The sequence below is a fragment of the Rosa chinensis genome, chromosome 3 (genome assembly GCF_002994745.2).
Source record: "Rosa chinensis cultivar Old Blush chromosome 3, RchiOBHm-V2, whole genome shotgun sequence".
In the NCBI taxonomy this organism is placed as follows: Eukaryota; Viridiplantae; Streptophyta; class Magnoliopsida; order Rosales; family Rosaceae; genus Rosa; species Rosa chinensis.
In genome coordinates this window covers 22,728,359-22,754,442 of record NC_037090.1, presented here as the reverse complement: position 1 = coordinate 22,754,442, position 26,084 = coordinate 22,728,359, and the positions used below count along the sequence as shown (strand labels likewise).

Sequence of the window (26,084 nt, the reverse complement as noted above, 5' to 3'; positions counted from 1 at the left end):
CGACATTTGCTTCAAAAGGATCATCAAGAAGTTCCACCACTTGAGGAGCAGCAATAAATGGAATAGAATATTGTCCCCGATGGAGCATGAATAGAGACTGATTGTGATTTGTTTGATGATAATCTGGAGGAGATGATGGAGCATGATGACTTGAACCTTCCCCAAAGGGTTCCGGTATAGGATGCAAGTTGGGAGGGGCATTAGGTGAAGGAGGTGATTTGGGGTGATCAGGAGGAGAAGGTCGTTGAGACGCCATAAGCAGAAAAGAAAAGGTGGCAACCTGAGAGGAGTACAATGATTGTAAAGTGGAGAAGATGGAAGGCTCATGCACTAAAGCCGTAAGATCAAATCTTGGGTGACACAAGAATATAAATGCCATTAAGACTGTAGAAACCCAAGAAGTATAGGTAGACCTGTAAATGAAGCGGATCCATGAACTCGAGTCCTTAAATTTGAAGATAAAATTGATCTGCTAAAATATTCTCATCTAGAATAAACTTTGGTGACAGGATGAACAAGTAATACAAGACTCCTAACAGTTTGAGTTTGACGTAAAACCCAGAATAAATTCTTTATTATTTTGTAAACAAATGACACCATCATGTATCTTTTATTCAGTCATGAACTCCTAGGCTTACAAGCGCCTACTAGATACAACTGTAGCATAAATAATACATCTCTGAAGTCTGAACCATCATGAAAATATTTAGAATATTGGCTCCTCCAATATCTATTATGTATCAAAAGGATGCAGAACAATCTCAACCAGGTCTTCAATCAAAACCTGCCTGTAAATAGAGAACAGAATCTAGTTTCAAACTACCATTCATGCAGATGAAAAGGGGCAAATAATTAAAGCAGAACATTTCATTTCTGAAATATAAACTACTCACACTTTCTTCATTAGAGCTTGTACTTTCCGATCATGAATTTAAATTCTGTTTGCACAAGAACCATATCAGTCTCACACTCCCCTGCCTGAAAGTTGCTCGATAGTAACTAGTAAGTCTCACTAGTAATATGTGTTAATAATCTAATAAGTAAAAGATAAGAGATCCAGCCTTCACTAAAACTAAATTTCTAGGCTTACAAACCCACAGTTTTATTTTCTGATATATTACTTGAAATTACAGGATGATAACATAACCGTATAGAGCCTTTTCCGGAATGCATTTTTCGGTAGATAGAAATGTTAATACACTTTGCCCTATATGAATCGTGGTATACCCATTCTGTCTATAATGATGACTTAGTTGAAGAGTATTGTATAGACTACCTTCATTGCCTCTTTACAATTTCTTCATTTACACTCTCATAGTAAGTCATTTGCCAGATAGCTTTTACGGCTTCTTCAAAGTTCCGGCTTTCAAATGCCTCGGCAAAAGAATTAGACCACTGCTTCAGTTTCTCTTGCATCTGGATGAGTAAGAACACGGGTCAGTTTGGATATAAATTAAGATAATAAAAGGGCATTAAAGACCTCATTACACGTATTCAATTGACTAAGCAGGTGACTTAAGGTAAACAAGCAGGCTTTCCTTCCCAGAAGGAAGTAAACACAGAACTGTTACAATACCATTCCTGCCATTAGACAAGATGCAATAGTTAATCTTAAGAATTTAAACAATCTGATGACCCTTAGTCCTGTAAGGAATTGCTCTACATTGAGTGAAGAACCCACAAATGTGATAGCCGTACAGAAATGATGTACTCCTGTACAAAGTATTCCTGCATGTATTAAAAAAGTCTTGGGTCATACCAGAGACTGAATCAGATTTAAAGCCTGAGAGTTGGGAGCCTCTTCAACAGCTTCCCTTACTTCCATAATCTGAAAATATTTTAAGCCAGAGGGAATCAGAAGTCCGAAGTCTTAGTGGGGGGACCAATATATCAGAAAACTCAAATATCAATAACTTCCATCCATTTCAAAAAATAAGATGAAAGCAACCCTCCAAAACATCTACAGGAGCTATGCTTTCTCCAATTACATAAGATTATGTCCTGAATCAAGAATTCTAGAATAATGAATTAAGACACCACCTCCATGGCAAATCATCTCAACCAAAATATGCTCACTTGCAACATCCCAATTTGTAACCTCAAATATCACATGCTTAAATTATCTTGGATTTTACAGACTTGGTTATAAATTCACTATAAATGATTTAACAGATTCAGAGAGAGAACCTGATAGATACTATTCATCTAAATCATGTGCCCTCCAAATATGTTAAAGATCTCTACATGGAGCAATAAGCAGATACATGGAACATACGTGTAGATACGAAAATATGAAATTATGTGTCCCATCTTTTTTATTCACTGTTTCTCTGAGGCTCCAGTAACAAGCAGATATAACCAGTATCTTTCAACAAACTACAAAGGACTAGATTTGCATAAATACAGCAAAATTCAAAGTTCGCAAATTACCTCACTTAACAAGTCTAAGTCTGAAAGTGTCTCTTCTTCATCGATGTCTACACCTTCAAGCTTCAGCTGAAAAAGATATAGTGCAGTTTAATTTCATAAACTTGTGGAAAGAATGAATAGCAGACATTAAGCATCATTAAAAAGGAAAATAAAAATTGGCCAGATGATCTTCTTGCATTTGTCTTTCATTAAGGGGACCAGAAACCAAAGTGCAATTGAAAAGCTAGCAACAATGAGATCTGAGTATGCACAGTTCAAAAATGACTAAGTGATGAAAATGTTGAAAGACGGGCAATATATTACATCTTTGTAGAAGTCGGGCAATATTCTTCCTCAGTGTCCTTTTGGAATTTTGGACATATTGGTAACAATTGTGAAGTTCTGTGGATACTAGTAGAGAAGGCTAGAATCCTGGCATTTTTCCAGAAATATTACAAACTTCCTGCCGTATAACATGTATTGAGCCAACATTAGAGGGGAATGTGTTCCGTCAGAGGAGAGCTAGACCAATTCGTGGGTAGAGATAGCCTGAGCAAGGGAGAGAGGGTTGGGTGTGGTAGTTAGCAACTAAGTTTCAATTATGAATGCTCCCCATCACTTTCCTACTAATTCAGTTATACTCGGCACAAAGAGTTCAGAATGAGGATGCAGGAATTTTATGGACAAGGATTTCCATTACAACAGTGGTGAAGTACAAATACAACGACCATAGGACACATGCAAAAAAGAAAAGCCCTTAATTGAAAACAAACTTCTTCTTTTTTCAATATGGAATGTACTATTAATCTATACTAGGCTAGAAAAAACACAACATATCTATTTATTGTCATAAATCCTTTATCTCCCTGAAAGTATTTAGTATCTATCCAGCATCATAAATTCCTAACATTTTATGATATAACCTAAAGAAGAAATGGATCTTGGTCGAATGTAATTACACGGTGAATAAATATAACAATAAATTTAGCTTCGGATGTTATACCGGTCCAGTTCTCAGAACATTCATTTTTTTTTTTTTTTTTTTTTTTTTTTTTGAGACTAGGGTATCCGAGTCTTTGACCCGACTAATCCCTAGGTCCCCCGCCTGACCCCACAACATTTGGGGAACTGGAAACTCTAGCAATTGCTAGGTGGGTACCTTGGGAGAGGGTCGAACCCCAGACCACTTGGGAGCAAACCAAGGGCCTGACCGCTAGACCAACAACTCTTTGGTAGTTCTCAGAACATTCATTTGAATACACAAAATTACCATAAAACTCACCAAGTCTGACCACAGCATCAAATACAAATCTCATAGCCAAGAAAAAACTTCAAAAGGTCACTTACAATATATATTGCCCTCGCCAAGGGCTTGCTAAGCGTGCGGTATGCATCAATCACCCGAGCAGACTGTTCAGCAGCGTACTCTCTCTCCTTCTGTTAACGTAATAAACAATAACCAAATCAAATTCACCTTATAATAGCTGAATGCCTGAATACTTCTTTCATCTCTTTCCAATATATTAAACTATTGAAGAAGTCTCAGGAAATACCTCTGATTTTGAATGAACAAGATCAGGGTGCAACTTTTTCTGCCAATCCTTATATTTTCCCTCCAGATGTTCCTCCACACTATCATACTTCCTCTCCCTGTAATTTTTTTTTTTTTTCAAACCAAAAAAAAAAAGGGAACAGTAACAGTAAGCACAACAGCTTCAATTCTTCATTCTTTATCAAACAATATAGAACCAGCAATGCATAAGCTTTGTTTTTCTTACAGCCTCACAACAATGACTATCCAAGTTTCAAACATTCCACTATTTCTCAGAAACCAAACAGATAGAAACCACAAATTCAAAGAAAGAAAGACAATTTGATGTAGCAAAACAATGATAAGCATCAAAATTTCTGGAATGACTTACAGTCCAAATATCTGAAAGTAATCGACGGAGTGATCGACGGGTTGGATGCACCGACAGGAGGGGCAGAGCAGAAAAGGCGTCGTTTGAGCGGCAGCGCTGCAGTTCCAGCAGTGGGGGGAATTGGGTTTGTTCCCAAATTGGGAGGAGATGAAAGATTTGCCGGGAAAATCAAATCCGGGGAGCGGGAAAAGGGGGCGGAGCTTTTCGATATTGGGGGAGAAATTGGTGCGGGATTGGAAGTGTGGGATTGAGAAATGAGGGGTGGAAGTTAGGGTTCGTCGGAGGAGGAGAAGAGAGGAGAGAGGAGTCAGTAGCTTCTTCTTCGACATTGTTGGAGCTCCTCTCTAAGCAGGGTTTAAGCTACAATGGCAATTTAGAGAAAGTTGACTGAAGCGAAGGACAAAAGGGTAAGCTCACATTTGGTTGAGAAACAAGAGTTTTTTTACCGATAACTACAAAATAACACTATTATTTACCAATAGCAGAGTCTAAAACTAATATCCCATGCGGCCAACAATTGCAACAGTCTGTTAGCCCATCCTAAAGAAAAACACTCAAATATTACAAAAATTACCAAACATGCCACTCTCCCAAAATCAGAACATATCCAAAATCCAGATCCCAAAATCAAAACCGTCCCCAAATCTAGATCCTCCCTAAATTGATCTAGGGCTCAGGCGAAGCTAGGTGATGAAGCAGCCCGCCAAGCTCCGACAAAGCAGTCGGCCAAGTGAGCGGCGAAGCAGTCTGCCAAGCGAGGCTGCGAAGCTAGGCGACGAAGTTCCGGCGAAGCTAGGAGACGAAGCAGCCGGCCAAGCGAGGCTGCGAGGCTGCGAAGCTAGGCGATGAAGCTCCGGCGAAGCTAGGCGACGAAGCAACCGGCCAAGTGAACAGCGAAGCGAGGTTGTGAATTAGGCGAATCAAGGCTGCGAAGCAACCGGCGAAGCGAGGCTACAAAGCCGGCGAAGTGAGGCGGCGAATCCAGCAAACCGAGGTTGCAAAGCAACCGGCGAACTGAGGCTGCGAATCCGGCGAAGGGAGGCTGAGAATCAGGAGAAGCAAGGCTGCGAAGCAACAGGCGAAACGAGGCTGCAAAGCAACCAGCGAACTGAGGCTGCGAATCCGGCGAAGCAAGGCTGTGAATCCAGATTTGGTTGAGAAATTCTGACGGTCAGTACCTTTAGCCTCATGTTGTCACAGGTTTTGGCATGGGTAAGCTATTTCACTGTTTTTTTATCTGAAAGTATGTCCAAATAATTGGTGCTGAATAAAATTGATTTTCAATTTTTCTTCCCTGTATTTGGTGGATTCTCAGTTTTGTATTGAGGGTCAATAGCTTTAGTTTTGTGTTTATGGTACTTTCTTATTGGATTGGTGGTGTTGTGTAATGCTTTAGTTTTGGGTTTATGGTACTTTCTTATTGGATTAGGATGGAGCTAATGAAAGCAATGCTGAAGTGAGCAAACGCGAGAAGGCCAGGCTAGTATACTACTGGGGGCCAATACACTACTGCGGATCAGTACACTACTGAGGGTCAGTAAACTACTGGGACTAGTATACTGCTGGGGGTGACATACTACTAATCCTCAGTACACTACTGCTTGTATGTGGAAGCAGCAAAGCCAGAGATAAATGATAGTGTCCAAGTTTCATATTGTAATATGTACAAATAGTTTTTGGAATTATTAAATAAATGAGTTGTTTTGAAGAAAAACAAAGATAGAACGTAGAGATATTCTTTTTTCATAATGTTACTGACATTCAGCAGTGTTAATTCACATTATCCAAATCACAAGGGCAGTTTCGTAATTTACTTGTCAGGAAATTTGAAATTCTTGTTAAATTGATCGTCTTATCCTGATTTATGGACATTGTTATTAGTACCGGAATTGTTAAGTCTTCTGTTACAGGCCAATAATGCTAAGCTAAAGACTTTGCTGCATCATTACTAAACAGAGCTTACCTCCTTATTCTGTAGTGAAAATAATAGTACCAAGTTGCACATTATTTCTTGACCGTGCATTAAATTATCCATTGAAAGATCCTGAAAAGTGGGTGGCTGCATGATGATTCAATTAGTTCAATTATAGAATTCTTGTGCAGTAGCAAACATCCCAGTTCACAATCACAAGTTATAATCATAATCCAAAAGAATACACACAAGTTCTGGTCAGTGGATGAAAGAAAAAACATTCATTGAATCAACTTCATCCTTTACATGCTAAGTGGTGCTTCATTTGATTGCTCAGTGGGGTTGATTTGTATGCTTGACCTGATCATAAACAATATCAATAATACATTAATAAGCATGAAATCGATCACATAGGAAATTAAAAGTAAGTGTTGGTAGTAAATAAAGTTATTACCCATTAGTATTGTGCTTGTCACATGTTTTTATGTTGTGCCCACTTTTACCACATTTTCCATAGTTTCTCTACTTATTCATTGCAATTTCTTTGGATGACTTTAATCTCTTCCCACTTCCTTTAGCCTTTGATTGAGATGGTTCTTCAATGAGCATTTGCTGAGTTTTTTTTTTTTTGTTTTTTTTGTTTTTTTGTGGATGGAAGTTCCTCAACACCCAGATTTGAGAGAAGTTCTTTAATACCAAGGCGAGACGAATGGAGTCCATCTGTGAAGTATTTTATTGTTTTTGGTGAAAGAGATGCCTCATTAATTACAGCTTGTAAAAGTTGAGATAATTGAATATATCTCATCATCAATGATTTGTCACCCACATCTTTCACTTCGACACCATCATCATCCCAAACTCTTCCAACTTTTGCATTTTTTGTCCACCTATCCAAGATGTATTCACTTGGTAAATGTACCATATTAATACTTCGAAAAAAGACAATGATATGCCTACATGCAATTCCTTCAACCTCAAAGCCTCCACAACTACACTTGGCAAAACCAGTTACTTTGTCATGAACAATTTGTAGTAATTTCCAGCTTTATTCATCATCTGCAGCCCTTAAAACAGTATACAAGCATTCATTTTCATCCTCCTTCAAAATTTCACATTTCAAGTAAGCAATACTCTTGACAATCTCATCTTGGAGCCTCAAGAATATTTCTTTTGTGTACACCTCACGCATTTGCTTTTTTATGGGATAGTGATTCTTGGTTTGTTATTCAGATTTCAAATGATTTCACTGTAGTGACATGTGTTTTCCTTAATAAGAAAAGTATTTTGATGTTGGAATTATTCATGGTGTTGATTTGTTGTCCTTGAGTCAGAAAGGTGTTTTGTAGTTATTTAGGTTTACTCATACAAGCTTGCAAAAGTTTACCGAGTTTGTTGTTTCAACCCAGTGCACTATTCCATGGTGTAGGAGTTATTGTACAGGTTAGAATATCAAATAATCGTCATCGAAGTTGAGGTGTACTTTCTGTAGCTTGGACGTTGAGGGATACCTTGGTTTTAGTCTTCCGCTGTGTAGTGAGTGTGGTTTTAGTCTTCCGCTGTGTAGTGAGTGTGGTGGGCGTGTTTATATATTGAATTGTTATTCAGTTTAATTTGTAAACTCTTTGTAATGTAATTTGTGACTTTAAAGAATGAGTCTGTATTTCTGCTAGTGAGCTTGGTTGTTTTATTTCTTAGTTTAATTGAAAAAGTTTATACGTATTTTCGAGCAAAGATTTGGTTTTCCACGTTTCAAATTTAAATTTATTTATTCAAAATTTGAGGCGTGACACGTTTACATTTAATTATATATACATCCAATTTTCCAAAATTAATTGTTTACCAAAGGAAACAAAAATTAAAGAAAATAAAGCTTAGGAAAACAATTAAAAAAAGAGAGAGAGAAGTTGTATGTTATAGAAAAAAGATAAACATATTCAAAAAAATATAAAATTATTAGGACTTAATTAGGCGGGCTTAACAAGCCAGGCCGGGCTTCATTTGCATAGCCTATACCCTACCCTATTTGAAAAAGGGTAGGGCCGACTCAAGTTAATGCAAGGGCCGGGTCAGGCTTCGGCCCTACGGGCCAAGCTGGCTTAGGGCCAAAGGGCCAAATGATGACCTCTAAATTATGGGTAATGTAAATAGATTCTCGATAATTAATATGTGTAATTAATTGTTAGAATTATTTATTCACATAATTGTGTGATACTTAATATGTCCAATAAATAGCGTGCAATCAATATCATCAATTTATCTGTGATTCCTATTTATGCAATTTTTAAGATATTATTCAAATTTGCTATATTCAACAGGATTTTGTTACTTATCTAAATTTCGAACTAGAATATGTCTAGAAAATGCAGGTACCTAATGAACCACTAGTCATACATATATAGAACTCGTAGTTTCGATAATGCCATTTAAGAAACTTAAAGTTTCCTTCATAAATTAAGCATGTATGATAAAACCAGTATATTTTACATGCTTAATTTGATTTTCATACCATGTTGTAGAAGGTTATTAGTTGCTTATGGATTTTTCCCTAAAAGCACTTACCACGATTGTTTACTCTTTGATATTGAATTTTAACCATTGAAAGTCTCCGGAAGAAATTATCTGAATTCGACATTTTACTTGCCTGAAGAAAAACATAATTAGCGAATACTAGACGTGTCTATTGCCCCCACTTAAACCTAAACCCTAAACCCTCCTCTTCTTGTGTCCACCTAATTTGGTACAGGGGTTGCTCTTCTCCATGGCACTTGACCGAGTTGCTGGAGGGGGGTGGATGTTCTGTTCAATGACACTTGCCTGCTTTTCCAGAGGGGGGTGGATAGTTGTGCCCTGGAAGATGAAGACTATTTCCCCCGATCCTGAAAGGAAATTAATCAGCATTTTGATGTGTACTTCTTTATTTGAATTGCGGGCAAAGGAGAGGTAACCATAGTTGATCACTTACCATAAATTTGGTATGGATTGAAAATGTCTGGGGATGATACCACTGAAATAATTGCATTCGATATTCCTAATAATAGAAAGCGCCAAGAAATCAAAACAATATATCAATGAAAATGCAAAACGCTGCAAAGAGCATCCAAAATAAACTAGAAAACCTAAAATAAAAAGAATGTAAAACTAACCTAAAAATATTAAATCACGAATCGGATAATTAAGACGATACATTTTGGCCTAAATCTGATAGGGCTCACTAAAGTGAGTCTTGAATATCTCGTCGTTCCCATTCTGGAAAGGTATCATGCGTTTCAAACGGACATTCTGGCCAAAAGTTAGTCAAATCTGATTCAAAATCAAAACCTGACTTTTCGCACGAGAAACCCGAAAAGTCCAAAACCAAATCTTCTTGAATATTCCAGCGGCTAGTAACCTGATCACGCGTGAGTTACCTATTTTCCAATCACTCTTCGTGATTCTACACCGCTTCTTTACTTTTATGGTTTTTCGGCTAAACTGGGTCCATTCTTGTCCTACATCATTCTCCTCCACTATGAAAGAACTCGCCCTCGAGTTCATCTTGAATAAAGGACAAGAATGGGTAGACAAAAGACCTGAGAAAAAATTAGACAAATGAACCTGTGGATTATTGGCCTGATCCTCTGCAAATTTTGATGGCACAATCATGAACCCAACGCCAAAGATGAGTCTGTCATATGCACTTTGGATGTCATAAGCAACCTTAGTAGATTCTTCACAGCTCTCAAGGTTATATTCTTGAATAACATCTGGCTCTGAATGATTTATTTTAGGCTCCAAGACTTCATCAGTACAAATAACCATGTCTTCATGAGCAATTTCATCTTTAACCTCTTCTTGGTCTTCATCCATGAATTCTTGTGGAGGTTCTTCCATTAGAAATTCTTCTGGCTTTTCTTCAATTAAACTATTAATCTCAACCGGCAAAGAAAACTTGGACTCTAACTTCTTCTCGAAAACCTTTGGAGGATAATTCTTGATGTTCTTCCTTCTAGGCTTGATTTTAATTTTGTGCGACTCCCACCTAAATAAATATGTGTCATCTTTGCAATAACCACCTTTGACGCTTTCATGCCATGGCCTTCCAAAAAGCACATTAGTGTCATCCATGTCAATCACATGACAAGTAATCTCTTCTTTATAAAATTTTCCCATAGAGACAGGAACTTTACAAACCTCTGTTACTTGTGCATATTCATCCTCTCCAAATGGAATCCAGTATGGATCAGTCAGCTTCACTGTCGGCAATTGAAAATAATCCACAATTTTGTTTGCTACAAAATTCTCTCGTAGACCACTGTCAATTATTACAGAGCATACCTTGTCTTTGATGACACATGTAGTTCGGAAGTCGTCGTAATCAGGCGTTGTGAATATCCAATGTTGCATGTTTCTTCTTTCTTCTTTTTTTTTTCCTTTTTTTTTTTTTTTTTTTGCTTGATGAGGTTGTCCTAGGGCAAATCCCTTGGTATGTTCCTCTTCAACGAAACTTTCTTTGATAGATACTCTACGACCAGCGTCGTTGAGTTTGGTGGTAGTGAACTTCTCCCTTGGATCGTCGTCTGCTAAGAAGCGGGCGAAACCCGCTCTGATACCAACTGACGCGGGCGGAAGTAACCCTAGGTTTACAAGCAATAAACCTAAAACAAAGATTCTGGAGTCCACCAGAGATAAAAGAGAAAACTCTCAATTTTGATTGATAATATGATAAAAGATCGTTCTGCAGCCGTTTAAGGTTGCTTATATATGGGAAAAGAAACCCTAGGGCGACTAACAATGAAACTCTAAAGCCCACGGATTAAAACAAAACAAATCCAAAATAAACTAGAAAACCTAAAATAAAAAGAATGTAAAACTAACCTAAAAATATTAAATCACGAATCGGATAATTAAGACGATACATTTTGGCCTAAATCTGATAGGGCTCACTAAAGTGAGTCTTGAATATCTCGTCGTTCCCATTCTGGAAAGGTATCATGCGTTTCAAACGGACATTCTGGCCAAAAGTTAGTCAAATCTGATTCAAAATCAAAACCTGACTTTTCGCACGAGAAACCCGAAAAGTCCAAAACCAAATCTTCTTGAATATTCCAGCGGCTAGTAACCTGATCACGCGTGAGTTACCTATTTTCCAATCACTCTTCGTGATTCTACACCGCTTCTTTACTTTTATGGTTTTTCGGCTAAACTGGGTCCATTCTTGTCCTACATCACTTTCACCCTTTCCACCTTCACAAACCCTTCTCCATTTCTACACTCTGACACTTTGACTCGTTTACTCACACATCCATCTGACCCATCTCTCCCGTTCCAACCATTTATAGATTTTGGTTCATACCCCGGTAGACACTCACACTCGAACAGATTACCACTGTCAAGGCTACATTTGCTGTTGGCACCACAATGTCCATACCAGTCACACCTGTATTTCGGCGAAGACCACAACTCCTTCCATTGATGGTCAGCATCACTCCATACCAAGTGCTGATGTAGCCCAGAAAACATCAACTTCATTATTGTAAGTTTATTGGTGTTATAGGTAAGGAAAAAAGACATTTCCTCTGCATTTCGGATCGAATTAGGCCAAGGCTCTGTATCACCTCGCCAATACTTAGACAAACCTTTATAAATAAAATACTGGGGTGTGACAACGTGGCTCCAATTATGAAGCCTAAAGGTATAGTCCCCAGTTCCAGGGTCATCTAGTGACTTCCAAGATGTTAAAACCCATTCTAGCCCAGTTTTCCGATTCATCCCAACTTTCATACCAGGGATTAAAGTATCTGTAGGATAATCAAAACTTTGCCATACAAAGATTCCATCTCTATCATTCTGGAACATAACTAAGTTTCCTGTATCCAACAGCTGTACATATGCAGATAAGGTGCCAGTGTTTTTGACTGAATGAGGCACATCTGCAGACCAAATAGGACTGGTCTCCATGTTATAAGCATAAAGAACTAGGTCTCCATACCTGTTTATGGTGAAAACTCCAGAGGTATCATTGATGGGGTTGTCTCTGTTTGCGATCCACACCACTGTTTTTTCAGATACTTTACATTGAGAATACCAAATCCCAACATAGCGGTTGCTAGAATTTCCGGGGCTGAAGAAACCCAACTCAAAGCTGCTTTCTTTGGACACCAGAAGTCCACCATCATCATCCTTCAGTTCTTCGTTCGATCTTAAGGTGTCCCTGGAAGTGCAAACTTGGAAGAGGAGGAAGAGAAGCAGAGATTTCAACAGCATTTTCAGGGCGTTTGCAATCTGGCTATGTGTGAATATAAAAAATGACCAGATGTCCTTTTTCATACACCGTTTTTGTATGCGAGTCGAGTGGGATTCTCTCTATTTGAGCTCTTGTCGACAATTCTACTACTTCACTTTACACGCATTCATCTAATTCAACTGAAGCTTTAACTTGCGTCATGAACATCATGTTCACAGAGAGAAACCATCCAACTTGTCCAAGATTCGAAGATTGTATCTGCCAAGAAAAATAACAACATGTATATATATGTTGACACATACCCATACAAAAATATAAACTAACAAATATTATATTAAAGAAATCCATAATTAATAACACATACCCATACAAATCCATAATTAATGATGATTTTACTAACAACATATATATATATATATATATTATATTATATTAAAGAAAAATAATATATTTTGACACATACCCATACCTCTTCTTCTTGGTCCCCACACACAGAGCCACCATCCATGACATTCATGTTTCATTAAAACTTTGAGCAAATTGAAGAAAAAAGAAGAGATTGAATTGCAGCTTCCAGGATTCTGATCTCATATTTTCAAAGCAAATATTTTGTATCCAATTTCCTCTAGTCACCGAAGTCAAATCTGAATTTAACACTCTTTCTCCAACTAAGCTAAAAGATAGAATACACAATTCAAAATCAGAATTTTGGATTTAGTCAAAGGAGTTTGGGAAATTTAGCATGGGTTTGCTGAGAAGAAACTCCATTTGGATAGCAGTTTTTGGATTTTTATGAGAGAGAGAGAGAGAGAGAGAGAGAGAGAGTTCAACAGCTTTTGGGTTTTGATGAGAGAAAAAGGAGAGGGAGAAAGAGTACAGGAAAAAAATTAAGCTTTTTGCCTTTTTTTATTATTTTTAGGGGACGTAAACAGTGTTATGTTGCCGTTAGAAAATAAATATGTGGCGGAATATGATTGGTGGGACAGGTTTGGGATAGGAAAATTGGGGACAGGTGATCTCCTCCCCTCAAAACAAAAAGAAAAAATAACTACACAATTATCTATACAAGTCTCTTTTTTATTAGTTTCTATTGTCAGTGTGCAATACAAGTATACAACTCCAACTTAAAAAAAAAAAATTGTATAAATTTTGTTTGACAAAGGAATGAAGAGATGTCATTTTTCAAAGTCAAAACGGCACATACAATAAATTCTTATATGCTTGTATCCTAAATCAGTGGTGAACTAGAAAACATAAAAGAAATTATGTTAATTAAGAATAAACAAGAGCTTCATATCATTATAATGTTCACTCGGTCACCGTTGATCACAAATTTAATAATTACCTCCTATTAGATTTAAATTCAAAAATTGAGATTAATTGAAAGTGTTTTAAATATTTTAATTTCAACCATTCAATTTAATTCAAATGGTACGTGACCATGAAATTTTTGGTTACCAGGTGAACACTACATATAATTATCGCGCTTCCATGTTAGTTATTGTCAAACTATTACTAGAATATGATTCATTTGGAATGAAGGGATCATCAACAATGCTGGAACTTGTTCTGAAAACAAATGCAGGCTGCTTAGGAGATGGAAGAGATGTTTCACCACTCAACATGAACACGACGGCTGACATGGCTGGTCGGTCCTTCAAATCTTCTTGCACGCACAAAAGCCCAACTTGAATGCATCTCAAGGCTTCATCAAGCTGATAAATCTCTAGTAGTGATGAATCCACAATTTCCAAGACTTTGTCTTCTACCCAAAGTTGCCATACCTGTTGTTCAAAGTTTTGGTAAAGGTATCAATATGTAATCCAAATCAAGGAAACATTATAAGCAAACTTTGTGTTACTTACATGTCCTATCAAGTTTATGGAATAATGCATCTCATAAGAACCATTGTTTCTCTTGCCACTAACAATCTCCAATAGTATGATCCCAAAACTAAACACATCAGATTTCGTAGAAAATCTCCCAAATACTGCATATTCTGGTGACATGTAGCCACTGGATATGAACAAAATGACATATTACAATCTTTAACCAAAGAAAAGTAAATGAATACGAAAGTGACAGTTTGCTAATTAATCGAATTAATGTACGAGTGCTAGTATGATTCTTACTATGTTCCGACAACTCTGTTTGTCTTTTCCAGGAGTTGGTCCCCTTGAAATATTCTTGCCATGCCGAAATCAGAAATTTTTGGGTCTAACTTGGCATCTAAAAGGACATTACTGGTTTTCAGATCCCTGTGGATAATCCTCAATCTTGAGTCCCGATGAAGATATAGAACCCCACGAGCAACCCCATTGATAATTTCAAAACGCTTTTCCCAATTTAAGAGTGACCTCCTTGTGTTATCTACAACAAGAGAATTGGAACTTATATTGATGGATATGTTGGTTAGAGGCTACTTATTTTAGATAAGGCATAAAAAAAATCAAAGTTTTCTTGATAACATACCAAAAACTCAAAAACAAAGGATTCTTCTTAATAACATACCAAAAAGAAAGGAGTCCAAGCTTTTGTGCGGCATGTATTCCAGAACCAATATCCTTTCTTCTCCCTTTATACAGCAGCCTAAAAGTTTCACAAGATTCCTGTGTTGAAGTCTGGCTATTAGTGCAACTTCGTTTTTGAATTCTTCGATTCCCTGTCTTGAAGTTCTGGACAATCTTTTTATAGCAACCTTTTGTTCGTTTGGTAACTCACCCTGAATATATGGTTCAATATTCATATAGAGCTTTCACAGATAAAACTTTTGAGGAGTAGCTGCAGTAAGAAACAATAAGCTACCTGATATGGGTTTAATTACCTTATAAACACTGCCAAAACCACCTTGGCCGAGTTTATTGGCATCAGAGAAGTTGTCTGTGGCTGCAATTAGTGTGTTAAGATCGAAAAATTGCAATTCCGGGTGTCTCTTAGTTTCCTCAAGTTCCTCCGCATCCAAATAGTCTTTGCCATCATAAATAAAAAAAAAAAAATGAGAAACATGAAAAATTATTCTCTCAATCATTTGATCTTCACTATTAAAACTACATTAGCAAAATGACTATAAAATCAGATCAGATATTTTGTTTACGGGTTTTGAGGTAACTAAAACAGTTCATCATTTCATAATAGATTAGTTCTTCTTATACCTCTTGTCTTCCTCTTTTTCTTAAGCAACCACACGGAAAGTATAATGATTAGTAGTAGTGCCACCAGAGCAGTTAGTATTGGAATAAGGACCTTGCCACTCCTGAAGAAACCTTGTGAGTTTCTGGCCTCAGCTGCATATAAGAGTGGGACAAAAATTAGAAAAGGCTTACAAAGAGAGCCTACATACATGAACACCAAACCCAGTTATGTAAAATTGTAAACCAGACAGATTCTTCTAATTCTCAAAATTAGTAATTGAAATTTCCATTGGCAAGCAAAGTAGTACCTAATGAAATTTTATCCACACGAACATATAGATCTCGTCCGGCCCCTGTGTAAACTAACATGTCCATCAAGTCATCATACCATGTCAAGCAATTGGCAACCCTTTCCAGTGTAATGCTCATATATGCCGTGCAAGAACAATTTTTCAAGCACTCCTGCTCACACTCTTTGGCACTCATACTTGTTCTCAGCCGTGCTACATTCGACGTGTCTGGATCTTTTACCCTTGCCACCTTCACAAACCCTTCTCCATTCCTACACTTTGACACTCTTACTCGTTTACTCACACATCCATCTATTCCATCTCTCCGATTCCAACCATCTACAGATTTTGGCTCATACCCTGGAATACACTCACACTCAAATAAATTAATATTGTCAGGGCTACATTTGCTGTTGGCACCACAATGTCCATACCAGTCACAAGGGTATTTCGGCGAAGACCACATTTCCACCCATTGATGGTCAGCACCATTCCATAGTAGGTGCTGAAATAACCCGGAATCCTTCAACTTTAGTATCGAAATAGCATTGCTCTTATAAGGCAGGGTAATATACATTTCGTTGGCATTACTAACAAAATTAGGCCATGGCCCTGCATCCACTCGCCAATACTTAGTGAAACCCTTGTAGACAAAATATTGGGGAGTAGCATTGTGATTCGGATCGACCCTAAAGGCATAGTCCCCCTTTCCAGGGTCATCTTGTGACTTCCAAGATGTTAAATGCCAATCTAGCCCTTTTTTCCAATTCAACCCAGATTTCATACCTGGGATTAGAGTATCAGTAGGATAATCAAAACTTTGCCATAAAATCAAGCTTCCATTTCTACCATCCCGGAACACGACTAAGTTTCCGGTATCTAAAAGCTGTACATATCTATTTAAGGTGTCTGTGTTTTGGACCGACTGTGACGCATTTGTGGACCATATAGGAATGTTCTCCATGTTATAAGCATAAAGAGCTAATTCTCCATACCTGTTCATTTTGAGAACCCCAGAGGTATCATTGATGGGGCTGTCTCTGTTTGCGATCCACACCACTGTTTTTGCAGATATTTTAGATTGAGAATACCAAATACCAACGTACCGGTGGCTAGAAACGCCGGGGCTGAAGAAACCCAACTCAAAGTTGTTTTCTTTGGACACCAAAACTTCACCATCAACATCCTTCAGTTGTTGTTCATTCCATCTGATGGTGTCCCTGCAAGTGCAAAATTGGAAGAGGAGGAAGAGAAGCAAAGATTTCAATAACATTTTCGGGGTATTATTGGATTTCAAATAGTGGGATTTTACGCTTTCTTATTATATTACATTTTCAGTGTCTCCGTTGTTAACGATTCTACTAGCTGTTTACGCGCATTCTGAACTCGATTGTAGTCTGGGCTTCAGGCTGACCATGAGTCATGACTCATTTCCTTGTCTGGAACTTAACCACGACTCACTTCCACATCGGACGTGGCGCAAGGAAAGCCACACAATTACTCAAAGCAGGGACAATGATAATTTCGAAATCTGGGTCGTTATAGTGGCATCAAAAAATAACTTATTCAACACTTACCGCACCAATTTTTAAAAAATATCGCAAACTCACTCAATGTCGTTAAATATCTTGTTAAAGTCAGTTAAAATTGAAAATATATTTGTCTAAACACTAAATAATACATTTTAAACTTAAAAAAAAAAATAATGACAGATATATATTTTTTTTCAAATTAAAGATCAAATTTTTTTTTAAATCGCTTTTCAATTAAAATTATTAGGAAATTGAAAGAAAAAAAAAATCTACTATTTGTCCTTGGACAAACCATGGCTTGTTGTTAAGAACATGAATTAAATCCTCCTCATAATCAAACATTGCCCTGAACCAGTCAGGTTCAAAGCTATCCATGGCTTGTTGTTAAGAACATGAATGAAATCCTCCTCATAATCAAACATTGCCCTGAACCAGTTAGGTTCAAGGCTATTATTAATCTGAACGCTTCCAAGAAGGCCTTTCCAACTGGCTAAGCACCAAAACCTACGAGTAAGTCCACTCGTTGAGTTTGGCAGGTCAATATTATTCACTGCTTTTTACCTTTCATTTTCACATTTTTTCTTGACCTGTCAGATACTATTCACAAAATGTCACTTTTGGTCATTTTCTGGGTCAATTTCTTGACCTGCCAACTGACATTTGATAGGAGCATTTTAATGCGACGTTTTAACGGTTATTTCCTCATATTTGCTTAGTTATTTCCTTAAATGAATCCCTTTAGTTTAGGAAAGTTTCTTTTTCCGGTTTTTAGCAAGTTTCCATTTTAGTTTAGGAAAGTTTCCATTTCTCACTTTTGGAAAGTTTCTATTTTTCGTTTTAGGAAAGTTTCTATTTTTAGTAATAGTTTTTATTTTCAGGACCTTGGAGCTAAAAAGTGGAAATGAACTCACGAAAGGAAAGAGGAGCTAGCAAACGTTAAGAGGAGTGAAGATGAGACACAAAGGACTACACAAATGAGCAGAAATTTTTGAATTATCGTGGCGTCAAAAAATCACTAGTAGTCATTAAATTTTGAATTATTCAACACTTACCGCACCAATTTTTGAAAAATATCGCAAACTCATCGTTAAATATCCTGTTAAAAATATATTTGTCTAAACACTAAATAATACATTTTCAACTTAAAAGAAAATAATGACAGATATTTTTTTTGTTTTCAAATTAAAGTTCAAATTTTTTTTTGTTTTCAAATCGCTTTTCATTAAAAATTATTAGAAAATTGAAAAAAAAAATCTACTATTTGTCCTTGGACAAACCATGGCTTGTTGTTAAGAACATGAATGAAATCCTCTTCATTATCAAACATTGCCCTGAACCAGTCAGGTCCAAAGCTATTATTAATCTGAACGCTTCCAAGAAGGACTTTCCAACTCGGTGCTCAAGCACCGAGACCTGACACTCTTAACTGAGACCGGCTCTCCAAAGACTTGTCCTACTAGGCATCTTCTTCCCCGATCAGCGACATTTGTTTCACAAGGATCATCAAGAAGTTCCACCACTGGAGGAGGAGCAATAAATGGAATAGAATATTGTCCCCGATGGGCCATGACTAGAGACTGATTGTGATTTGTTTGATGATAATCTGGAGGAGATGATGGAGCATGATGATAATCCGAAGGGTTCCGGTATAGGATGCAAGTTGGGAGGGGCATTAGGAGGAGGTGATTTGGGGTGATCAGGAGGAGAAGGTGGTTGGGCCGCCATAAGCAGAAAAGAAAAGGTGGCAACCTGAGAGGAGTACAATGATTGTGAAATAGAGAGGATGGAAGGCTCATGCACTAAAGCCGTAAGATCAAATATTGGGTGACACATGAATATAAATGCCATTAAGACTCGAATCTTGGGTGACACAAGAATATAAATGCCATTAAGAGTCTAGAAACCCAAGAAGTATAGGTAGACCTGTAAATGGAGCAGATCCATGAACTCGAGTCCTTAAATTTGAAGATAAAATTGATCTGATAAAATATTTTCTCATCTACAATAATCTTTGGTGTCTGGATCAACTAGTAATACAAGACTCCTAACAGTTTGAGTTTGACGAAAAACACAGAATAAATTCTTTATTATTTTGTAAACAAATGACACCATCATGTATCTTTTATTCAGTGATGAACTCCTAGGCTTACAAGCGCCTGCTGGATACAACTGTAGCATAAACAATCCATCTCTGAAGTCTGAACCATCATGAAAATATTTAGAATATCGGCTCCTCTAATATCTATTATGAATCAAAAGGATGCAGAACAATCTCAACCAGGTCTTCAATCAAAACCTGCCTGTAAATAGAGAACAGAATCTAGGATCAAACTACCATTCATGCAGATGAAAAGGGGCAAATAATTAAAGCAGAACATTTCATTTCTGAAATATAAACTACTCACACTTTCTTCATTAGAGCTTGTACTTTCCGATCATGAATTTAAATTCTGTTTGCACAAGAACCATATCAGTCTCACACGCCCCAGCCTGAAAGTTGCTTGATAGTAAGTCTCATTAGTAATATGTGTTAATAATCTAATAAGTAAAAGATAAGAGATCCAGCCTTCACTAAAACTAAATTTCTAGGCTTACAAACCCACGGTTCTATTTTCTGATATATTACTTGAAATTACAGGATGATAACATAACCGTATAGAGCCTTTTCCGGAATGCATTTTTTGGTAGATAGAAATGTTAATACACTTTGCCCTATATGAATCGTGGTATACCCATTCTGTCTATAATGATGACTTAGTTGAAGAGTATAGTATAGACTACCTTCATTGCCTCTTTACAATTTCTTCATTTACACGCTCATAGTAAGTCATTCGCCGGATAGCTTTTACGGCTTCTTCAAAGTTCCGGCTTTCAAATGCCTCGGCAAAAGAATTAGACCACTGCTTCAGTTTCTCTTGCATCTGGATGAGTAAGAACACAGGTCATTTTGGATATAAATTAAGATAATAAAAGGGCATTAAAGACCTCATTACACATATTCAATTGACTAGGCAGGTGACTTAAGGTAAACAAGCAGGCTTTCCTTCCCAGAAGGAAGTAAACACAGAACTGTTACAATACCATTCCTGCCATTAGACAAGATGCAATAGTTAATCTTAAGAATCTAAACAATCTGATGACCCTTAGTCCTGTAAGGAATTGCTCTACATCGAGTGAAGAACCCACAAATGTGATAACCGTACAGAAATGATGTACTCCTGTACAAAGTATTCCTGCATGTATTAAAAAAGTCTTGGGTCATACCAGAGACTGAATCTGATTTAAAGCCTGAGAGTTGGGAGCCTCTTCAACAGCTTCCCTTACTTCCAAAATCTGAAAATATTTTAAGCCAGTAGGAATCAGAAGTCCGAAGTCTTAGTGGGGGGACCAATAATCAGAAAACTGAAATATCAATAACTTCCATCCATTTCAGAAAATAAGATGAAAGCAACCCTCCAAAACATCTACAGGAGCTATGCTTTCTCCAATTACATAAGATTATGTCCTGAATCAAGAATTCTAGAATGATGAATTAAGACAGCACCTCCATGGCAAATCATCTCAATCAAAATATGCTCACTTGCAACATCCCAATTTGTAACCTCAAATATCACATGCTTAAATTATCTTGGATTTTACAGACTTGGTTAAAAATTCACTATAAATGATTTAACAGATTCAGAGAGAGAACCTGATAGATACTATTCATCTAAATCATGTGCCCTCCAAATATGTTAAAGATCTCTACACGGAGCAATAAGCAGATACATGGAACATACGTGTAGATACGAAAATATGAAATTATGTGTCCCATCTTTTTTATTCACTGTTTCTCTGAGGCTCCAGTAACAAGCAGATATAACCGGTATCTTTCAACAAACTACAAAGGACTAGATTTGCATAAATACAGTAAAATTCAAAGTTTGCAAATTACCTCACTTAACAAATCTAAGTCTGAAAGTGTCTCTTCTTCATCGATGTCTACACCTTCAAGCTTCAGCTGAAAAAGATATAGTGCAGTTTAATTTCATGAACTTGCGGAAAGAATGAATAGCAGACATTAAGCATCATTAAAAAGGAAAATAAAAATTGACCAGATGATCTTCTCGCATTTGTCTTTCATTAAGGGGCCCAGAAACCAAAGTGCAATTGAAAAGCTAGCAACAATGAGATCTGAGTATGCACAGTGTGATGAAAATGTTGAAAGACGGGCAATATATTACATCTTTATAGAAGTCGGGCAATATTCTTCCTCAGTGTCCTTTTGGAATTTTGGACATATTGGTAAAAATTGTGAAGTTCTGTGGATACTAGTAGAGAAGGCTAGAATCTTGGCATTTTTCCAGAAATATTACAAACTTTCTGCCGTATAACATGTATTGAGCCAACATGCCTATTAGAGGGGAATGTGTTCCATCAGAGGAGAGCTAGACCAATTCGTGGGTAGAGATAGCCTGAGCAAGGGAGAGGGGGATGGGTGTGGTAGTTAGCAACTTAGTTTCAATTATGAATGCTCCCCATCACTTTCCTACTAATTCAGTTATACTCGGCACAAAGAGTTCAGAACGAGGATGCAGGAATTTTATGGATAAGGATTTCCATTACAACAGTAGTGAAGTGCAAATACAACGACCATAGGACACATGCAAAAAAGAAAAGCCCTTAATTGAAAACAAACTTCTTTTTTCAATATGGAATGTACTATTAATCTATACTTGGCTAGAAAAAACACAACATATCTATTTATTGTCATAAATCCTTTATCTCCCTGAAAGTATTTAGTATCTATCTAGCATCATAAATTCCTAACATTTTATTATATAACCTAAAGAAGAAATGGATCTTGGCCGAATGTAATTACACGGTGAATAAATATAACAATAAATTTAGTTTCGGATGTTATACCCGGTCCAGTTCTCAGAACATTGCTTTAAATACATAAAAGTACCCAAAAAAACTCACCAAGTCTGACCACAGCATCAAATACAAATCTCATAGCCAAGAAAAAACTTCAAAAGGTCACTTACAATATAGATTGCCCTCGCCAAGGGCTTGCTAAGCGTGCGGTATGCATCAATCACCCGAGCAGACTGTTCAGCAGCGTACTCTCTCTCCTTCTGTTAACGTAATAAACAATAACCAAATCAAATTCACCTTATAATAGCTGAATGCCTGAATACTTCTTTCATCTCTTTCCAAAATATTAAACTATTGAAGAAGTCTCAGGAAATACCTCTGATTTTGAATGAACAAGATCAGGGTGCAACTTTTTCTGCCAATCCTTATATTTTCCCTCCAGATGTTCCTCCACACTATCATACTTCCTCTCCCTGTAATTTTTTTTTTTTTCAAACCAAAAAAAAAAAGGGAACAGTAACAGTAAGCACAACAGCTTCAATTCTTCATTCTTTATCAAACAATATAGAACCAGCAATGCATAAGCTTTGTTTTTCTTACAGCCTCACAACAATGACTATCCAAGTTTCAAACATTCCACTATTTCTCAGAAACCAAACAGATAGAAACCACAAATTCAAAGAAAGAAAGACAATTTGATGTAGCAAAACAATGATAAGCATCAAAATTTCTGGAATGACTTACAGTCCAAATATCTGAAAGTAATCGACGGAGTGATCGACGGGTTGGATGCACCGACAGGAGGGGCAGAGCAGAAAAGGCGTCGTTTGAGCGGCAGCGCTGCAGTTCCAGCAGTGGGGGAATTGGGTTTGTTCCCAAATTGGGAGGAGATGAAAGATTTGCCGGGAAAATCAAATCCGGGGAGCGGGAAAAGGGGGCGGAGCTTTTCGATATTGGGGGAGAAATTGGTGCGGGATTGGAAGTGTGGGATTGAGAAATGAGGGGTGGAAGTTAGGGTTCGTCGGAGGAGGAGAAGAGAGGAGAGAGGAGTCAGTAGCTTCTTCTTCGACATTGTTGGAGCTCCTCTCCAATTTGAGGACGGTATTAATGGGCTTTGGTTTTAAGCAGGGTTTAAGCTACAATGCCAATTTAGAGAAATTCGACCGAGAGGCGAAGGACAAAAACAATAGGCTCATATTTGCTCTAGAAACTCGGGTGAAGGGTGTTCAAATTTTCTTTCATTTATGAAAATTTTTCTATGCAACCGAGAATGTAAGTGATTTAACACTTATAAGATGATTTCAACTTTTGATATTTAAAATCAATATTTTTTTTCTTGTTTGAAATAAGAGCTAGTGTGGCCGCCCTTAGGCCTTCATTGATGAAAGAGATGAAAATATTCTGAATGATAATAAGAGTCTCTACAACTACAATGTAATCGAACATACACTAAAAATAACAAAGAGTGTCATATTGACTGCTCCATTTGCTTTACAATAATCGTGGCATATCAGGAAGTTAAAGCAATGTCATAAAACAAAAAAAAGTAGTTTTCCCAACATGCTGACGACTAGAAATAAATCCGCCAACACAACGTTTCATCTTGCCACTAGGAGGTTGCATCCAATCCATGATCTACACCCTCGATAGGGCAGAGAAGGCACACTGAGTATGCAACCTAATACAAAGCCCACATGACCATACCAAGAGTTGGCAGGGATTTATTGTAAATAAAATGCACCTAAACTTGAAATAGATTATTAAAACTACATAAAACAGAATATAAGCTCACCAGTAGAGGCCCAAAGACTGAACACATGCCCATGACCCATGACAGGCCCATGATTGATAACCTTTCCCGGTTAGAATGGCGGCATCGCAACCAACAAATCACCGTGCCAATGAACCGGATCACATTGATGTCGAGGAAGCAATCAACCGATCGTCGTCATCCTGACCATATCAAGGCAGGAACCATTGCCAAATCGAGGCAAGAGCCAAGCCATCGAACCTCAACCGTAGCTGGAGCACCATTGTCAGATCCACGAACCATCAGCAACTATTACCGGATCGCCTTTGATTTCGGGATGCTGCAGGAGCGCCTGCTCAAGTGACCATCCCGGCCTTCCCCAGGCTTCCTTGAGATAGGCGATTGTAGACTACTCCTCAGTTGCAGATAATACACTTCCACCAACGCTTATCCTCGTCTTGGCCTAAACTCCACTGCGACAAGACTGAGAAATACTACCTAGCTGTCAGACGACAAGGTCCCGAAGATTTGCCGCTGGACAGAACATGGGAATAGAAATGGTTTTCTCTTCTTTGAAAACAAAACTTCTTCTCGGAAAAATGAGTAGGAAACCGAGATATCCTCACTCTCAAACAACTTATTATCAACCCTTTTTTTTAATAACCAAAAAAGCATATTTGATGTAATCCAATCATCGATTCATGTTGGTGCACTTCCACATTGGTGTTCTAAATCCTCCTCCCTTCTCGTCGGTGGTTGTGGTTAATATGTGATAGCCTGATAGCAGATTTATGATTTTATGCCTTTCCGATAAGTTACAACTCATCCATGAGTCAAATTCATAATTTTATTGGTCTAAATTTATTAACAAAACATATGAACAACACAAGGAGGAAAAAAACAGAAGCCAAAAAAAAAAACTCAATCTTTGCATAACATGCACAAAGATAAATCACATTGATAGAGAACAAAAAACAAAAATTCAAAAGTGTTGGGTAGATTTGTGTAGAGGCTACTAGGATTGCTTGATTGGCTTGATCTCCTCTATTTACCCCTTCTGAGTTCGGGAACTGAGTCCAAAGTTTCAAGAAGGTTTGTAGCGTCTTCCCCTAAGCTCCCCCGCAGTAATATTGACCTGCTGCGGTGACATGTTTCTTGTGATATGTTGGCAAAAACTTCATATAGCTTTGATAGTCTGATAGATGAACAAAAGTACATGAAAAAATGTTTGTAAGAAGGCATGTGGTGTGGGAGCTAGAAGTGCATGAATTGCAGAAGATGAGATGCTTGCTACGGTTAGAGGTTTGCTATAGTGTAATCTAATGCAGTAAGGAAGGAACAGATTTTTGGTGGTGGTTGATGGGTTTAAAGTTATTTAGAGCTTGAAACTGATTTTTGATTGGAGGTTGGGAATGCTTGGCCTGCTGCTTGAGGCTTGCTTAATGTATTATTTAGAGGCTCTGAGGTATGTTGCTTGGAGGTTGTTGAGTTGTATTTCCTGGGGGTTGTCCTAATGCAGGAACAAGAAACCTTAATTTATAGGCTACAGAGAAAGTAGAAAACTACAAGAACTTGAGTAAAATTACAGTGCTAAGGTGAAAACTATATCACTAAGAACAAGACTAGGTTTGCGTGCCGTGCCTCCTTGCCACAAGGCTTAAAGCATGGAATCATGTCTGCATATACCTCTACTGTAGTGATTGATGCTGAATTCATACTTATACTGATATCAACTAGAGTATTTCTTTATGGGAAATGATGCAACCTTCTTTTGGATAATATTGTTTTAAACTAGACTAGTGGAGACACATAATAAGGGACTTTGCTTGACATCTGATGTTAGTGTAGAATAAGATAACTACTGCAGGATAAAAGAAGTATTGATGTTTGTGTTGTTGGAAAGACTATTAGGTAGATAATTGTGTTTAAGCTTATGGGTTTGGATTCTCCCATTTTTTGCATGCCCATGTAAAGATTTAGATTGTCAGACCTGAATGTTGGTCCCAAGTCCAAAACCACCGACAACCAAAAAATAAGAACATGCATCATGTACTTCCA

The 26,084-nt window shown here is 37.5% G+C and overlaps 4 protein-coding genes across 9 annotated transcripts; all 4 read right to left on the bottom strand.

The window, feature by feature from the left end:
• Positions 1-464: 464 nt before the first annotated feature.
• Positions 465-23,397, bottom strand: LOC112192288 (iron-sulfur cluster co-chaperone protein HscB homolog). 3 transcript variants are annotated; one of them, XR_005808057.1, is made up of 9 exons: positions 23,360-23,393; positions 4,332-4,671; positions 3,963-4,059; positions 3,757-3,846; positions 2,431-2,496; positions 1,760-1,828; positions 1,277-1,416; positions 894-978; positions 465-788 (listed from the first exon to the last, which is right to left on the bottom strand). XR_005808057.1 is itself a non-coding variant. In XM_024331949.2 (9 exons), the coding sequence occupies exons 2-7, from the start codon at positions 4,658-4,660 to the stop codon at positions 1,279-1,281; spliced, it is 789 nt and encodes a 262-aa protein (XP_024187717.1). In that variant the 5' UTR covers positions 4,661-4,671; positions 23,360-23,393; the 3' UTR covers positions 465-788; positions 894-938; positions 1,277-1,278. The 3 variants fall into 3 exon arrangements, 1 of the variants encoding a protein (XP_024187717.1); XM_024331949.2 differs by having other exon boundaries at positions 894-938; XR_005808058.1 differs by lacking the exon at positions 1,760-1,828 and having other exon boundaries at positions 23,360-23,397.
• LOC121048977 (G-type lectin S-receptor-like serine/threonine-protein kinase RKS1) lies at positions 8,853-13,333 on the bottom strand. Of its 3 annotated transcripts, XM_040516154.1 has the most exons (4): positions 12,936-13,333; positions 12,212-12,724; positions 9,206-9,271; positions 8,853-9,119 (listed from the first exon to the last, which is right to left on the bottom strand). In XM_040516154.1, exons 2-4 carry the CDS (start codon positions 12,547-12,549, stop codon positions 9,044-9,046), a joined length of 480 nt encoding a protein of 159 aa, XP_040372088.1. In that variant the 5' UTR covers positions 12,550-12,724; positions 12,936-13,333; the 3' UTR covers positions 8,853-9,043. The 3 variants fall into 3 exon arrangements, with proteins under 3 accessions (XP_040372088.1, XP_040372087.1, XP_040372086.1); XM_040516153.1 differs by lacking the exons at positions 8,853-9,119; positions 9,206-9,271 and having other exon boundaries at positions 11,323-12,724; positions 12,930-13,333; XM_040516152.1 differs by lacking the exons at positions 8,853-9,119; positions 9,206-9,271 and having other exon boundaries at positions 11,323-12,724.
• Positions 13,837-17,374, bottom strand: LOC112192286 (G-type lectin S-receptor-like serine/threonine-protein kinase RKS1). Of its 2 annotated transcripts, XM_024331943.2 has the most exons (8): positions 17,218-17,374; positions 15,906-17,107; positions 15,619-15,750; positions 15,291-15,433; positions 14,978-15,188; positions 14,599-14,836; positions 14,332-14,482; positions 13,837-14,250 (listed from the first exon to the last, which is right to left on the bottom strand). In XM_024331943.2, coding segments are annotated over exons 1-8 (2,385 nt in total). In that variant the 5' UTR covers positions 17,220-17,374; the 3' UTR covers positions 13,837-13,944. The 2 variants fall into 2 exon arrangements, with proteins under 2 accessions (XP_024187711.1, XP_024187710.1); XM_024331942.2 differs by having other exon boundaries at positions 15,906-17,308.
• Positions 19,363-23,480, bottom strand: LOC112192289 (iron-sulfur cluster co-chaperone protein HscB homolog). The gene is given in 9 exon segments (XM_040516156.1): positions 19,363-19,719; positions 19,825-19,869; positions 20,201-20,340; positions 20,684-20,752; positions 21,354-21,419; positions 22,447-22,536; positions 22,653-22,749; positions 23,021-23,133; positions 23,136-23,480. Coding segments are annotated over 7 exon segments (786 nt in total). The 5' UTR covers positions 23,349-23,480; the 3' UTR covers positions 19,363-19,719; positions 19,825-19,869; positions 20,201-20,202.
• Positions 23,481-26,084: the final 2,604 nt, after the last annotated feature.